Source organism: Eurytemora carolleeae, unplaced genomic scaffold (assembly GCF_000591075.1).
Source record: "Eurytemora carolleeae unplaced genomic scaffold, Eaff_2.0 scaffold152, whole genome shotgun sequence".
Taxonomy (NCBI): domain Eukaryota; kingdom Metazoa; phylum Arthropoda; class Copepoda; order Calanoida; family Temoridae; genus Eurytemora; species Eurytemora carolleeae.
The window spans coordinates 240,880-258,868 of record NW_019396057.1 but is presented as its reverse complement, the minus strand read 5'-3'; the positions used below and the strand labels follow the sequence as shown (position 1 = coordinate 258,868).

The 17,989-nt window shown below is 34.8% G+C and overlaps 1 protein-coding gene across 1 annotated transcript; it reads right to left on the bottom strand.

Annotated features, from left to right (window-relative positions):
- Positions 1-288: 288 nt before the first annotated feature.
- LOC111707670 (sarcolemmal membrane-associated protein) lies at positions 289-10,689 on the bottom strand. Its single transcript, XM_023480814.1, has 16 exons — positions 10,616-10,689; positions 10,409-10,498; positions 9,928-9,998; positions 9,530-9,616; positions 9,270-9,329; positions 8,892-9,017; positions 8,145-8,238; positions 6,801-6,853; positions 5,480-5,566; positions 5,279-5,350; positions 5,003-5,095; positions 3,967-4,051; positions 3,172-3,278; positions 3,049-3,103; positions 2,171-2,231; positions 289-1,570 (listed from the first exon to the last, which is right to left on the bottom strand). Exons 2-16 carry the CDS (start codon positions 10,490-10,492, stop codon positions 1,380-1,382), a joined length of 1,326 nt encoding a protein of 441 aa, XP_023336582.1. The 5' UTR covers positions 10,493-10,498; positions 10,616-10,689; the 3' UTR covers positions 289-1,379.
- Between the last annotated feature and the right edge of the window lie 7,300 nt (positions 10,690-17,989).

Genomic DNA, 17,989 nt, shown 5'->3' with positions numbered 1-17,989 from the left:
GTAACTACCCACTTAAAATGATATATCGATATATTTACAGAGCCATCTTTCTCTTCACAATCCCACATAAACTTCTCAGAGATAAATATATTCAGTTCAATCCACGATAAATAACTGACTCTCCATACAGGGGCGTTCAAACAATTTCTTAGGGGGCAACCCCCCCCCCCCCCGACCTCAGTTCCCAAAAATATACAAAATCGGATCATTTTTAACCAAGCTTTCTGTAGTGTTTATTTTTTTCTCTTCCCTCCCTTCTCATGGCAACAAGAAAATTATTTTTTCCCAAAGGTTTTATCAATTTTTTCTCGTAATTAGCAATTTAAAGGGAAAGTTAGAAATTATTAAATCCCTTATTATGATACAAATTTTAGAAACATTGATCATAATAATCAATAATTCTTAACAATAAACGATTGATATTGTGGCACTTCACCGTGACAAATTCGCGGCGTGTTCCTTTAAATAAAACCGATGAAGGATAAAGTCCGATTGTTAAATGAGACTATAGTTCCCACTCAACTAATTAATATCAATAGCTCACCATCCTACATAACGTATAGTTGTTCCTGGGGGGGGGGGAGATAGAGGACAGGGAGGGAAGAATCTCAATGGTGGGATGTTATAAGGGAAGCAGGGAGAAGGATATGGGGAGTAGAGAGCAAATAGTGGGAGCGGGAAGGGGTATAGAAGAGTCATTAGGGAATAGGGGAGCAGGGAGTGGGAATATGGGGAGAAGGAGAGGGGGATAGAAGAGTCATTAGGGAATAGGGGAGCAGGGAGTGGGAATATGGGGAGAAGGAAAGGGGGATAGAAGAGTGATGAGGGAATAGGAGAGCAGGGAGTGGGAATATGGGGAGAAGGAAAGGGGGATAGAAGAGTGATGAGGGAATAGGAGAGAAGGGAGTGGGAATATGGGGAGAAGGAAAGGGGGATAGAAGAGTGATGAGGGAATAGGAGACCAGGGAGTGGGAATATGGGGAGAAGGAAAGAGGGATAGAAGAGTGATGAGGGAGTAGGAGAGCAGGGAGTGGGAGTAGGGGAAGCAGGAAAGGGGGATAGAAGAGTGATGAGGGAATAGGGGATCAGGGAGTGGGAATATGGGGAGCAGGAAAAGGGGATAGAAAAGTGATGAGGGAATAGGGGAGCAGGGAGTGGGAATATGGGGAGCAGGAAAGGGGGATAGAAGAGTGATGAGGGAATAGGAGAGCAGGGAGCAGGAATAGGGAAATCAGGAAGGGGGGGGAATTAACTATGCTTTGACATAAATAGATATTTTATGCTTTTTGTGGTCTGATTAGCATGAGCTGTATGAATTCTGGTAAAGGATTAGGATTTAAAATTCTTATCAAAAATGTATAAATTTCATTTTTTTCTTTCTATAATCGGGGCCGGGAGTTTATCGCGTACAAACAAGAGGGAGGGGGTGTAACTGTAAAGGGAAGGAGTATAAACGAAGCAGTATAGAAGGCGGAGGGGGGTTCCGAAGGAATGTATTCTAGTTCCTGTTTGTACGCAAAATTATCCGCGTCCTTCACAACTATCCTATCCACTTCAGCTCTTGCGTAACCTAACGGATATCAAGTATTAACAGAACACAGAAACAAGGGAGGAGAAGATGAATAGATAAATGTTATGAATACAAATACTGAGACAAGGACAGAGGATAGAAGAATGAATATAAATGATTCTTGAAGTTCCTAATAAATGGAATTAAGTGAAGACTTTTATCATTTTATTATATTTTATCAATTTAGAGAGAAAACTCTTGATATATTAGAAATTAGTAGAAAATTACGAGGCAAGGTTTGATATTGTTTAATTCGAATTTTCGATATAGATTAAAAATAAATTTAACGTTGCTACAGGCAATGAGTCTTTGCCACCAACTCGGATTTTATAATCACTATATCTTTGCAACCAAATGTAACAGACCTTTGATATTTCTAGCTTGAATTTTGTTAGATCAAATAGTTCAAGTTTAAACTATCAAAGGTTCACACAATCAGGTTGCAAAGATATAGGGCTTAGTTTGAGTTTGTGGCAAAATTTAAGTTTCGTTTCATAATTATTGTTATTTCTTATATGTCAATCATGGGTGGCAATTGGCTAAAGATATAAATGTAAATAGTTAAAATGCATAAAATCTATTATTTTAAATTTAGCAAACCTTTCTCCGACTCTAATCCTTTAATCCGTTCCAGTAAGTTTATCTCATTCTCTGATACTTCCTGCAAAATAAAATTCTCTGATACTTCCTGTAAAAAACATACTCGGATACCTCCTGTAAAATAACATACTCAGATACTTCCTGTAAAATAACATTCTCGGATACAACCTGTAAAATAACATACTCGGATACTTCCTGTAAAATAACATTCTCGGATACTTCCTGTAAAATAACATTCTCGGATACTTTCTGTAAAATAACATTCTCGGATACTTCCTGTAAAATAGCATACTCGGATACTTCCTGTAAAATAGCATACTCGGATACTTCCTGTAAAATAACATTCACGGATACTTCCTGTAAAATAACATTCTCTGATACTTACTGTAAAATAACATTCTCTGATACTTCCTGTAAAATAACAATGATAATCTTGTAAACCCCTCTTCTCATTTAATCAGAGGCGTACGCGGGGGGGGGCTATTAGGGCTCAACGCCCCCCCCCCAAAAAAAAAATTAAGCCCCCCCATGAAAAATTCCTGTGTACGCCCCTGAATATAATGGAAACCAAAGGTAAATCATCTGTGTTGTTTATTCATGAAACTACATGTCCATGCTGCAGAAATATAGATATTTTTCATGTAAAATAAAGGATAGATAGATAGAATTCAGGTTGGGGTTAATGTTGCGCCTAATCTTTACCCATTCCATATTTCTCAAATTTATTTCCTAAATACGTTTTTAGATATCACATCTTTTGGGGTTGTTTGAATATCTAAATATGGGACCTTTATCTGTTGAATATCTAAATATGGGACCTTTATATGTTGAATATCTAAATATGGGACCTTTATCTGTTGAATATCTAAATATGGAACCTTTATCTGTTGGCGGATTTTTGTCCGTTCTTCAAGAAAGGAGTCCTCAAATTCTCTAAAATAAATGACGATGAAAAAAGAATTAAGGTGGTAAAATGAAGATTTGATATTAAATATAAAAACCTCATTTTAGTTTCATAGAAAATCTTCATCTCTTTCTTCTCTTCTTCAGATTTCATATTTTGTTCAGACAACTGGGTTTCATAAAAACTCTTTAGAGAATTCACAACCTTAAAAATATTAATATTAAAAACTACAGGGAAGGAATTTCATGATTGTCTCCCGACGTACGTTTCCGAATCACGATGGTACCCCTGAAACATTTGTTTGGGAACAAATTATTCTGTTTTAGATTTCACTTTAGAATTTACACACCAGAGAAAAGGAATGAAATTAGGAGAATTTATAATTTTTCAAGAACAAAATAATGATATTATCTTTCTTATTAATAATCAGATAGAGGATACCTGTGTGAATCTGGCGGGCTTTTAATGCATAAATTATAGGGTCAATTAAAAATACATCGCAAGTCCCTTTAACATTTTCATTTCTGTTATTTATGGAAACTCCATTCAAACTGAGGAATTGAATGTAAACACTATTTAAATTTTAATTCATAAAAATTACAGCAAAGAATCATAATTCTCCAGGTCCTGGTATAACCGTGTAACTGGTGTAACTGTCCCAACTAATATGTTAAAATATCTGAAAAAATCTGCACTTGGTCTAGTTTCAACATTCTGCTCTTGGTCTGGTCTCAACATCTTGCTCTTGGTCTAGGCTCAACATTCTGCACTTGGTCTGGTCTCAACCTCTTGCTCTTGGTCTAGTTTCAACATTCTGCTCATGGTCTGGGCTCAACCTTTTGCTCTTGGTCTGGTCTCAACCTCTTGCTCTTGGTCTAGGCTTAACCTTTACCTGATCCTGATCCTTTGTACTCTGGGTTTCTTTCAGAGCTTGCTCCAGGTCTGCTATATCCTGGTTCTGTAAATCTATCAACTGCCTGAAACATGAACACTGAACACTGAACACTGAACTGTAAAATGTATACTGTACTGTACTGAAATAAATAAACGTGCTTCACAGCATTAAACTGTACTGAACTGAACTGATCTTTACACTCTGTACAGTTTTACCGTATTAAGCCATATTTCCATGTACACTACTGTACTGCTCTACAATGTCCTGCAGGAGGAGAATAGGAATGCGTAGAGGAGAAAAACGACTAAAAGCAGAAGGAAATGTCCGAGGCCAAGATATTCCAATTTACCTATGCTTGCTTAGAGTAGGAAGGATAGAGGTAAGCAAAAAGGAAGGGTTGAGGAGTAGGATTGGGACAAGTATAAGGATTGGGAGGGGTAGAAGGAGAGCCGAGGAGAAGGATTGGTAAGAACAGAAGGAGGGGTCAAGGAGACGGAGTAGAATAGTAGAAGGAGAGGTCAAGGAGAATAAGTGTGAAGAGTAGAAGGAGGGATTAAGAAGAAGAAGTGGGAATAGTATACGGAGAGGTTAAGGAGAAGGAGTGGTAGGAGTAGAGGGAGGGGTTAAGGAGAAGGAGCAGGAAGAGTAGAAGGAGGGGTCAAGTGAAGAAAGAGTTAAGGAGAAGGAGTGGGAAGAGTAGAAGGATTGGTTAAGGAGAAGGAGTGGGAGGAGTAGAAGGAGGTGTTAAGGAGAAGTAATGGGAACAGTAGAAGGAGGGTCCAAGGAGAAGGAGTAGGAAGAGTAGAAGGAGGGGTTAAGGAGAAGGAGCAGGAAGAGTATAAAGAGGGTCCAAGGAGAAGGAGCAGGAAGAGTAGAAGGAGGGTTCAAGGAAAAAAATGAAAACAGGACAAAGCAAAGGTCCAGGATATAAGTTTCCAAGGCCGAGATATCCGTATCCCTGCCTGATGAGAGGAAGGTTAGGAGTAAACAAAATTAACTCAACCCTAATCCGGGTTGTATAAACAGTAAACACCTTAGTTTAGCTATCTCTAGAGCATCTTCTCCTTGTTTTCTCTGAACAGAGTTACAAAACCGTTCCCTATCCTCCAATTTACTCTCAATATCACTGAAAAAAAAATATTTCTAAAGGAAAATCGTTTGTCTTATTTTCAGCAAGCAAGTGATTAAGTTTTCTTAATCCTTGGCAAGAAAGTGGGGAATACTATTTAAAAGCTGTGAAGTGCAGTGAACTAATATATACAAGAGTACAAGAGTGGCCACAGTAAATATTCAGGATTCAGAACCATACCTCAGCCTATCCCCTAGTTCTTTGTTTTCTCCGAGGATACGAATCATTTCAGAACTACTCTCCCTATCAGCCCTGTTTATCAGATATTTTAATCTTATTTAATATTATTTTTTGTTAAGACACTGTTTTCAATAAAAAAGATTGATTATTTTGTTTCTGTGTTCAATTTTTTTTCTGTAACATTTTTTATTATATTTATCCCTGTTTAATGCAGTATTCTCTATCTCCAAATCTATCTGTGAAACCTCGTAGGGACGCATCAACTCCTCTTTCATATCTTCAAATATCCTTAATCCAGAGATAACTTTATACAAGTGGTTTTAGTGTTCCCAAAAATTAAGTTTTCTCAAGGATTTAGAAAGTAGAAATATATTTGATTGAGATCTAAATGAGAGATGTAAATATAGAGTGTAAATATTAATAAAAATGATAAATTGAGAGAAGAGTTCAGCGAAGAATGGAAGGTTACAGAACGGATGAAAGTAGAGAAGAATGGAAGGTTGCAGGACGGATAAGAAGAGTTTATAGAAAAATGGAAGGTTGCAGGACGGATAAAAAGAGTTTAGAGAAGAATGTAAGGTTACAGAACGGATAAGAGTAGAGAAGAATGGAAGGTTGCAGGACGGATACGAAGATATTAGAGAAAAATAGAAGGTTGTATGACGGATAAGAAGAGTTTACAGAAAAATGGAAGGTTGCATGACGGATAAGAAGAGTTTAGAGAAAAATGGAAGGTTGCAGGACGGATAAGAGTAGAGAAGAATGTAAGGTTGCAGGATGGATACGAAAAGTTTAGAGAAAAATGGAAGGTTGCAGGACGGATAAGAAGAGTTTAGAGAAGAACGGAAGGTTGCAGGACGGATAAGAAGATTTTAGAGAAAAATGGAAGGTTGCGTAACGGATAAGAAGAGTTTAGAGAAAAATGGAAGCTTACAGAACGGATAAGAAGAGTTTAAAGAAAAATGGAAGGTTGTAGGACGGATAAGAAAAGTTGAGAGAAGAATGGAAGGTTGCATGACAGATAAGAGTAGAGAAGAATGGAAGGTTACAGAACGGATAAGAGAAGAATGGAAGGTTGCAGGACGGATAAGAAGAGTTTAGAGAAAAATTGAAGGTTGCAGGGCGGATAAGAAAAGTTGAGAGAAGAATGGAAGGTTGCAGGACGGATAAGAGTAAAGAAGAATGGAAGGTTGCAGGACGGATATAAAAAAGTTGAGAGAAGAATGTTGCAGGACGGATAAGAGTAGAGAAGAATGGAAGGTTGCAGGACGGATATAAAAAAGTTGAGAGAAGAATGGAAGGTTGCAGGACGGATATAAAAAAGTTGAGAGAAGAATGGAAGGTTGCATGACGGATAAGAGTAGAGAAGAATGGAAGGTTACAGAACGGATAAGAGAAGAATGGAAGGTTGCAGGACGGATATAAAAAAGTTGAGAGAAGAATGGAAGGTTGCAGGACTGATAAAAAAAGTTGAGAGAAGAATGGAAGGTTGCAGGACGGATAAGTTATGATCTCCGTGTTCCTGATCATATCTGTCTGAGATCTACCGATATGCTTGGATATCATTCCACGAACCTAAATATACAATTCTTACAGGGTGTACAGTAAAGATATAAGGCTAAATTTATTTATGATTATTTCACATTAGTACACTAGCTTGGGAATCCAGCGTTGCCCAGGGTACTCATAGTTACTCCTGCCGTTTACCCGCGCTTAGTCGTAAATTACGATTTTAGCTATTTTGACCCTATACAAGTCGACCCACTTATTTTAGAATCTCAAAACCAAGCTAATAGAATTTCCGCAGTTCTCCCAAGTTCCCTAATCAAAATTTGAGGCAAATCGGTTGAGGGGTTTGTGTGTTATGATCGGACATCCAAACAAAAACAAATAGAGATTGCTACTTTATATATATACAACAAAAACTATAAGTATCCTTGAAAAATCACAAAACCGATATTTATTCCGCTTTTTTGCTTTTAAATATAAATAAATCTAATAAAAAAGAAATAGGGCAGCTTTTAAAGTTCTCTGTCTTATTGTTACATAACTATACATAATGCCGAGAATAATCTAGAACAAATAAGTCGGAAGGAAGCCCTGCAATAGAGAAAAATGTTATGAAAGTAGAAGTAATATATATAGTGTATACTTTTTGTTCTTACAAATGATTTTGAATTGGCTTCTCTTCTTGTCCTTCCTTAAGTTTAAAATCTTATTTATTTTATAAATTGTGATGTCTGTCTTCAGATGAACAAGCTTTATCATTAACTATATTACTAACTTTTATACCTGTATAATATTTGATTGAACCCTACACATTTCACAAATGTACCTTAGCTTATATACTTGAAAAAATAGAGCTTTAAGGGACTGTAAGCGTAATTTCAAGTGAGCCTTCATGTAAATATGACAATGCAAGATTCGCGACGATATCCTAAAGCTTTGTCCGGTCAAGTATACAATGTGTATCCATATTTTTATTTGGAAAACTGATTTTTTCAGTTGTGGTTTCTCAGAAAAAGTGAAAACCAAATTTGCTTATGCAGGATAACATATAGGAAATTACAGAATCTAGCCTTTTAAACCTAGAGAAATGATAATATCTTTCATTTCAAGGGTGCCGTTGTGACTCCGGCATTGTAATATATCTCTGCATGGATGGCCACTTGAAATTACGATTACAGTCCCTTTAATGCTGTCTCTCCGCCATGATATGTCTATTATCTAGCTAAGATGGAACGGAGGGAATGAATTAAACTCTTGGAATCAATGGATTTCAACTCGAGGATAATTGTATTGCGAATAAAATTTAGTAAGGAATTGAGTTTAAAAGTTTCCAACTGAGGTTTAAACTATTATCTACCTTGAGTAGACGATCTTCTAGAAGTTTCTCTCTTCTCACAGAATCCTGAATATTCTGGTTTGCCAGGGTAACCTCGTCATAACTCTCAGTAGGCCTGCAGATATACCAAGCATACCAATTACAGAATTCAAGAGAGTTGAGATTCTTTCAATTAAAATGATTTCTCAATCCTTAATTCTAAAAGTGGAAGCATAACAAAACATAATAAAATTCATATAAGTTACTAACATCTTTAACTCTAGGCGAAACTTTTTTGAATAGTTTTTGAGAGAAGCAAAACGAAATGGACCAGGGTCAAGAACTGTACTGTTCAGACTAGGTTCTAGGTCTGTTCAAACCTGTACAGTCAAGGCTTAAGCCTGCTTAAACCTGTACATACCAGGTTCTAGACCTGTTTAGACCAGTACAGACCAGGTTCTAGAACTGTTCAAACTACATGTACAAACCAGGTTCTAGACCTGTTTAGACCAGTTCAGACCAAGTTCTAGAACTGTTTAGACCTGTACAGACCAGGTTCTAGGACTGTTCGAACTACATGTACATATCAGGTTCTAGACCTGTTTAAGTCTGTAAATAGCAGGTTCTAGGCCTGTTTAAACCTGTACAGACCAGGTTCCAGACCTGTTTAAACCTGTACAGACCAGGTTCTAGACCTGTTTAAACCTGTACAGTCAAGGCTTGAGCCTGCTTAAACCTATAAAGACCAGGTTCTAGGACTGATCAAATTTTTCCAGAATGTATTTATACCTGTAAAGTTTAGAGTGCGTAGGCCTGGAGCTGGATTCTGCTCCATCCTCATGGATTAGTTTTATCCTAGATACAATTGCCTTCTGAGTCACGTTCTTAGATTTATCCACAACATCAGATCCAAACCTGAAACATGTGGTGAAGGTTCGAGGAAATTCTTATAACTTTATAAATCAGAAAAAAAACCAAACAGTTTTTCAAGAAATGGTTGTTAAATTCTGCTGATGAGGTCGCAGAATTTAAAAAAAAAATCTAAAAAGATAAATTAGTTTCACGTGAGTTGACATCTAACTTTCCATTCTTTTGTATAAATCAATGATCCTTGATAAGAAAACATTGTTGTTGTTGGTTCAAGGTTCTGATTAGTTTCTCTCCAACCTTAATATATCTCCGGAATAGATCTCGGTTTGTTTACTTTCTTCTCCACTTCGATTCAATCTAATATAATCTCAATAAACAATATTTATCTTAGTTCTTTAATCATTTTCTCAGAAACTCTCTCAGCCTCCAATATAATTAGAAAATAGAGAAAATATGAGAGAAAAATATTTGTCTGCAAAGCAGAGAAATTGATCCTGATTCTTTTAGTTCTGAGAAGAAGTATGAACAATATTATTGTATTATTATTGAAAATATTCCTGATATTGTTGATAAAAGTACCATTGCTGCTTCCTAGATCTTGGATATAAAACCTAGAGTTCTCATAACTTATGACTGCATGTCCCCTAGACATTAATAAAAAAGAATCATAGATTAAAAGATCTAAAGTCTTTTTAAAAAATTGCATCTGAGAATTTCTAAAGAATTGCTACACCGTACACGATATATGTAGAGTTCTACTTAAAAAGTGTGCAACTGCATTATAAGAACCTATAAAGTTTTCTATAAAAACATTTGCTTGGAGAAAATCATGAATTTTTTAAAACCACTCACCTGGTGCAACAACCAATAATTCTCCTATAACACCACTCACCTGGTGCATCTATAAAACCACCAACCTGGAAAGAACCAATATTTCTCCTATGAAACTACCAACCTGGAAAGAACCTTGCTATCGAAGTAACCATTATCTGTTTCTCCTTTCTCATCCTTGTGAGTTCTACCAATCTAGATTAACGGAAAATATTTTATGTTGATAGGACACAATGATTTCATGCTGAGCCTAATATTTTGGTAAGATTCTAATAACGAGATTTGATAATGAAAATGTCCTTAAAAATCACAGCTTTGTTGAGAAGCCAACGTTTATGCTGTGAATCCTACGGACTAATATAATTCCTCGTCGATATACCATGGTGGTCAAAGCCTACAGGGCTAACTTTAATGGAGGGATCAAGCAATCCTCAAATTTAAAAGTGCCCACATCGAATATCGAGATCAAACGTTCAAGATTAACGATACTCTACACAGAAGTTCAGACGTCGTAGCTGTACAAATATATATATATATATATATATATACGAGCGAAGATAAATCATAAGATAAACATTTTTTTATTTCTCTAATTTTGTGATTACCTTGATTGGAGTATTAAGAATTAGAACTCTATCATCAAACTGAAAAGATGAACTTTTAGCGCTGAGAATACATCTAGCAAACATTTTCACCTGAACACCAGACTTCATTAAGTTGGAAAAATGTAAATCCGATTAAAGTGATTGTTAATTTGGCAACTTAGAACAGATTTAGGGATATTTATATTTGTAAAAATATTTAGAACACACCTACATATTCAGAATTAGGAACTTTTATAATTTGCACATTTATATTTACATTTTACTTCCTGCATTTATATATTTACATTTTACTTCCTGCATTTATATATTTACATTTTACTTCCTGCATTTATATATTTACATTTTACTTCCTGCAATATTATTATTAAGTAACTTAGAGTGGACATCACTGGGCAGTCCAGCAAGTATTATTATAAAATCATTTGTAATATTATTATTAAGTCACTTAGAGTGGACAACACTGGGCACTCCAGCAAGTATTATTATAAAATCATTTAAAATATTATTATTAAGTAACTTAGAGTGGACATCACTGGGCACTCCAGCAAGTATTATTATAAAATCATTTAAAATATTATTATTAAAGGGACTGTAAAGGAGAAATGAAAGGGGGTATAGGCTGAAAACTAATCACTTTAGCTCTCGATCGCGACCCATGAAAGTTATATCTGATGTTCCTATCTCGAGAATTGATTTAAATCTGTGTTAAAATTATACGAAAGTCTTGAAATATTATTATTAAGTCACTTAGAGTGGACATCACTAGGCACTCCAGCACGTATTATTATAAAATCATTTAAAATATTATTATTTAAATGTTAGATCAGTGAATACAGAGGAGAAGAACTGAGGATATTAGATCATATGTTCATAACCTTTCCCCAACATAAACATAGGATATACAAGCAAATTAGAGACCTGGAGGCATAAGCAAGAAAAAAAAATCTGAAAATGTTGAAAACAACATTTTTTGTTTAATTAGTTGGAATGAATGATAAGAATGTAATGTTTTGTTAAGTATTTAACCTATAAATAGTTTTTTTTTTTATCAGCTGATCGACCTGCTAGCCAGGTATACAGCTAGCCAGCAGTCAAGCTGACCCCTAACACAGCTGACATTCAAATTCATCGGGGAAACAAGCCTCTAGAAAGGAATTAAGATGTAAACAGTACTTTAATACAGAGTTTTTAAATAAATAGTAAAAATGAAAAAGCCGTAGAACGTTAATAAAACGTTAATAAAAATAAAAATTCTGAAATATTATAAAAATGTCCCACTAAGACATTAAACTAAAAATCGTACACAAAAAAGTATTTAATCTAAATAGAATATTTCCACGCCTTTTCTAACCATATTAAATTAGGTAACGTGTTCTCATTCTAGCCTATAATTCTGTTTATTAGGACGTGAAAAAAAATATTTTTATTCTATAATAAACTAATTGAGTTTTAGTCACAAATACTGATTTTCAAATCGCTATATCTTTGCAACTTGAAGGTGTTAGCCTTTGATATTTCAAACTATTATTATTTGAACTAAAATAATTCATAGTTTGAAATATCTAAGGTCTCTGACATTAAAATGCAAAGATAAAGGGATAAGAAAATCAGAGTTTGCGACAAAAACTCAATTTCTTTAATTCAATAAATAAACAAATAATTTTAGCCCATTCGGTCCAGCCGTTTGTTTAAAACTATAAACGCTCGTTCTCGTTCAAAACAGTAAAGGAATTGAGTCTTTGCCACAAACCAACATTTTTTAATCCATATATCTTTCCAACCTGATGGTAAATCAAACTTAGATTACTTGATATAACATAATTCATGGTTTGAAATGTCTATGGTCTACGACATTGGGTGGACAAGGATTTATAGAAAATCACTGTTTGTGGCAAAGACTCAATTTCTTTGTAATTAGCATGTCTTTGTTTAAAAGAGGAGTTTAATTTTAATTCAAAACATGCTCTTCTTGAAACCGTTCTGAATCCAGTATTCTAATAAGTGTAATGTTAATATTATGGTATTAATTTTAATTCAAATCAACATAAATGATTTCTTTTTATAATCCTTCTTATCCGAAGTTTAAATTTTGCGGGTTTGCAACACCGGCCTAGATAAATTCGATTCAAATTATTTGTAAATTATGATATAACCCGAACCTGACACCTGACACCTGGAAACCACAGATGTTTTTCAAGGTCGTTCTGAGGGGACAAAAATAAAATAATATAAACACTTTTTTTCTGCTCCCTTATTTTATACATTTTTCATGTAAATGGAATAAAATTTAAAATCTTAAAATGAAAATTTAAAATATATTTTAAACAAAACCGACTAAAAATTATTCCACTAACATGAAAAAATAAGAGATTTGAAAATGTGTTGAGCTCCTGTTTTTAATACATTTTTGCTTGTAAAAAAAGGATAAAAAATGTAAAGAAAACAATAATCATAAAATGGCTGAGCTAATTTGTGTAAAATTAATAAATCATTTTTATTATTCTTGCATGTGAAATTACTGAGTTTAAACAATCTCAACGACTCACGGAATACATTTTGTTGTACATACGGTGAAACAACAGGGTTAAAATGGTGTACAACAGAAAAGGAACAGTCTAAATAATAAATGTATCAAATGGTATGTATGCATATATTATGCTTGGGTCCTGCTTGGGTTGACTTGGTTCTCTTGGGTCCTGCTTGGGTTGACTTGGTTCTCTTGGGTCCTGCTTGGTTTGACTTGGTTCTCTTGGAGCCTGCATGCTTGGGTTGACTTGGTTCTCTTGGGTCCTGCTTTGTTTGACTTGGTTCTCTTGGGTCCTGCTTGGTTTGACTTGGTTCTCTTGGGTCCTGCTTGGTTTGATTTAACCCTCTTGGGAAATTTTTGGTTTGATTTAGCGCTCTTGGGTCATGTTTAGTTTTGATTAGCAGTTAGCTTGGTGCGGTTTTAGTCTTTTAAAAAATTCTTTAAAATATGAAAAAAAAACATTGTTGATCACGCAAAACTCAATGAAACTCGACTTCATATTCCAATCAATGATTTTGTTTACTTGCCCCTCACTTTCCATGTGTTTTAGTATTTTAAATTGAATAAGAAAAATATGAATGTGATATGAATGTACATTGGATATATTATATACTCAATTAATCAATAAAACTGACTCAGACTTTGTTATCAGCAGATCCAGATGTTGCTGAAAAATAGTTTCTTATCAGCAACATGGAGAAATTATAGGTATTGTATACAAGGAGAGGATGGATGTATTGTATACAAGGAGAGGATGGATGTATTGTATTCAAAGAGAGGATGGAGGTATTGTATACAAGGTGAGGATGGAGTTATTGTATACAAGGAGAGGATGAATGTACTGTATACGAGGAGAGGATGGACGTATTGAATACAAGGTGAGGATGGAGGTATTGTATACAAGGAAAGGATGGAGGTATTGAATACAAGGAGAGGATGGAGGTATTGTATACAAGGAGAGGATGAAGGTATTGTATACAAGGAAGGGATGGAGGTTTTGTATATAAGGAAGGGATGGAGGTTTTGTATACAAGGAGAGGATGGAGGTATTGTATACAAGGAGAGGATGGAGGTATTGTATACAAGGAGAGGATGGAGGTATTGTATACAAGAAGATGATGGAGGTATTGTACATTACAATGTAGATACAATATATTTCTGAAAAGTATTTTTTTAAATATTTTTAACACAATTTTTGTAATGAAAATTGTCCCTGGGGGTAACAAAGACTAAAAAATCGAATTTGTTTAAACTTTTTTTCCAAATTATTTTTTCCAATTTGTTTTTACAGGCAACGCCGGGCCCTTTATTTAGTATTTCTTTAATATATAACAAGTTGCAAACAAAGTGTTTACAATTTCTCATGCCCTCATGAGTCATGAAATAACACAAATATGAGTATCTACAAAACTGCCCTGGCCCCATTTTTGAAACCGGGTTTCCGATACTGGGTTTTATTACGATACTCTGTGCCATGTGCAGTACAATGCGATAGATAGATACACAGATCTGGATACACTAAACTAAACTAGACTATATAAATATGATACAGATTTCTTACACAATATATATACAAATATTTTTAGGATAATTGTAATGGCAGAGATAAAAGGAATTGAGTCTGCCACAAACTCTAAGTATCTAATCAACCTAATAGTATAAACCCCTTTGATATTTCAAACCTAGTTTATTTGAACTAACAGAATTCATAGTTTTAAGTATCCAAGGTCTATGACATTGGGTTGCTAAGATATATGGATGAAAAAATCAGAGTTTAAGGCAAAGATTCAATTCCATTGGGTTGCAAAGATATATGGATAAAAAAATCAGAGTTTGTGGCAAAAATTCAATTCCTATTCTGGTTTATTTCCCGTTCCGCCTCATGCCTGGCTCCTTGGCAATGTTTTTGTTTTTATCTGTTGTTGCGTCTCTTTAGAATTTGCGTAACTCGGTGTTTTATTTGCGTACTTTTAGTACTTTGTGTCCTTGCAGTGGGCGGCCCTCCACTCAGCTGGTTCTCTCTAGTCCTCCTAATAAACAGATAGATTCAATAAACATTAAAATTTTCTAATTTTGTTTAAAAATTATACTATTTTGTCTCTGTTCATTGGCATTGGCATTGGCAAACTCTTTTAATAAAAAGGATTTTTGGCTAAATTTTCAACTAAAATTCCTCTTTATTTAATAATCTCCAATGCTTCTTTCTCTCCGTGTATTTTTTTAGCTCAATGTAATTCCTAATTTACATGTTTTTTTTGGAATTTCGATGTGTTTTTTAATCTTGTGTGTTTATTAATTTTCCTGTGTTTCTTAATTTTTCTGTGTTTCTAACTCTTCCTGCGTTTGCTTCATCTCCATGTGTTTCTGAATCTCATTGTTTCTTTTAATCTGCATGTGTTTCTGAATCTCATTGTTTCTTTTAATCTGCATGTGTTTTTAATCTTCCTGTGTTTCTTAATCTTCCTGTGTTTTTATCTCCCTGTGTTTGTTAACCTTTCTAGGTTTCTTATTCTTTCTGAGTTTGTTTAATCTCCCTGTGATTCTTAATCTCCCTGTGATTCTTAATCTCCCTGTGATTCTTAATCTCCTTGTGATTCTTAATTTTCCTGTGTGTTTATATTCTTGTGTTTCTTAATCTCCCTGTGTTTCTCAATCTTCCTGTGTTAGTTAATCTTTCTGGGTTTCTTTTTCTTTCTGAGTTGTTTAATCTCCCTGTGTATCTTAATCTTCCCTTTTTCCATAATCTTCCTGTGTTTCTTTAATCTCCATGTGTTTTTGAATCTCCCTGTTGTTCTTAGCCTCATCTCTTGGAGTTTCTTAATCTCTATGCATTTTTCTAACCTTCATATCAACTACACTCACTCTTTTATCTCCTATTTTTCATCCTACTCCCACTTCACAGAGTTCAACTAAACAACAAGATATATTTATGTTTCTGTTTCTCTCTCTTCTTTCTCCTCTTTTCAATCAATCAATAAGATATATTTATGTTTCTGTTTCTCCTTTTCTCATTTCAATCATTCAACAAGATATTTTTAAACAACTCTCACTTCACGAAACCCTATAAAACAATAAGCTAAAATTTACATTATCTTATTGTTTTATTCATCGATCAAACGATTAGAAAACTATCTACGTAGTTATCTGATTATTTAACTTCATATAATTGTCGAGAAAGTTTTCCATTTATTTATTATTAACTATCTCTTTATCATTCTGAAGAAAGGAATACATAAATATTGAAGAACCTATAGAAACAATACCAACTTATATTTAACTACCTGAAGGGCCCAGTGTTGCCCGTGAACTTTTGAAAATCTTTCAATTCACCCACGCACACACACTCACACACGAAAATTTCAGGGGTCTCGATGCAAAGATGACAGTGTTAGATTCACAAAGGTACCCTTGAAACCTCTATCTGATCATTAATGTGAAAGATATATGTTGTTTTTCTTGGTCTAAAATTGTATTCTTCTGATGTCTTCCTGCAGTAGAAATGCAGGAAGACATCAGTTTTAAGATTACCGTTGTGAATCGGGCATGAAAATCTTTGGACAAAGGACCACTTGAAATTACGCTTACAGTCCCTTTAAATGGTTGGAATGCTTAAAGCATGAAGTTCATCAATAATTCATCTTCAGCAACCTTTCCTGTCTCCTTTTGTTTAATAAATGTTTATAAAATCTTTGTGACTTTTCATTTGAAAAGTACGTGTCCTAAGTTCCTTACTATACAAAAGCTATTGTAAGTGAATATTTTTAGACAAAATGGATTTTAGGTTACTCTAGTAGAAAAGGGAAAATTACAAAAGGTAGAATGACAACGTTCATAAGGTAGAATTTTCCAATTTTAATGTTACATTAAATATGGTTTGTTAATACAATTTCTGGGCTAAGCGCTGCGGCTATGATGGGCTATGGGGCCGAGCGCTGCGGCATCTTAAATGTTTATTTTAGCTGACTATTTTCCGCTTCTTAGGAATTGAGTCTTTGTAACAAGCTCTGATTTTCTAATACCTGTATTGTTGGATACCAATGTTGTAAACCTTTGCTATTTCAAACTATGACTTTTGTTAGATCAAATAATATAAGCTTGAAATATCAAAGGTTTACGACATTGGGTTCCAAAGATATGGGATTAGAAAATCAGAGTTTGTGGCAAAGACTCAATTCCTTTAGCAATTTTCTTTAAATTTTGTTACACTAATAGCTTGTTCTAGCCGCGGCGCTCGGCCAAGAAATTGCCTTCAACTAACCTAACCCAAAAGAGGTGAGAGTTAGAACATTCAACATTTAAGAGGCCGCAGCGCTCGGTCCCCTGTCCCATCCTAGCCGCAGCGCTCGGCCCATTATTGTCTTAACCGAACCTTACCCAACATTTCGAACTGTCGACGTTTCGTAGTTGTCGAGGTATTTTAGTATTCGAAATTTTGTAATTTCGAAGTTTTTTTTAAACAGTCGACTTTTTGTAGGGGACCAACCGCTCTCCATTCTGAATTCCAGCGACAATGCAGTTTTGTGAATTTTTCAAAAAAGATTCGCGGATTTTTACTGCAATCAATTGGAACATTTTTTTGTTTCCTAAAAATTGGAAATTTCTACCTCTTGTAGTTCTACCTTTTGACCGTTCTATCTTTTGTATGTTCTACCTTTTGTACTAAAGCCGCCCAATCAGTTCAGCCGTCTAGACGTTTATTGGATACAAACAAACAGATTAGCAAAGTTTATATAAATATATATATATTAGTTAGACAAAACATCTCCTTACAAATTTCTTATCTTTTTAAAATAAACTTCTAAGTATTTCGTAAGCTTTACGTAACTTCTTTTTCACTGATCACAAGGTTCTGATTGGTTAAACTTCTTTGCGTCCTCTAGGGGTTCTAGCCTCTATATGATGAAGCTGCTCTAAGTAACTGCTCCTGAAGATAAAGCTGCTCTGAGCCAATGCTCCTGGCCCCAGGGGTTCTAATCTCTAGGCGATGAAACTGCCCTGAGCGACTGCTCCTGGAGTTCTAACCTGTAAGTTATGAAACTGCTCTAAGAAACTGC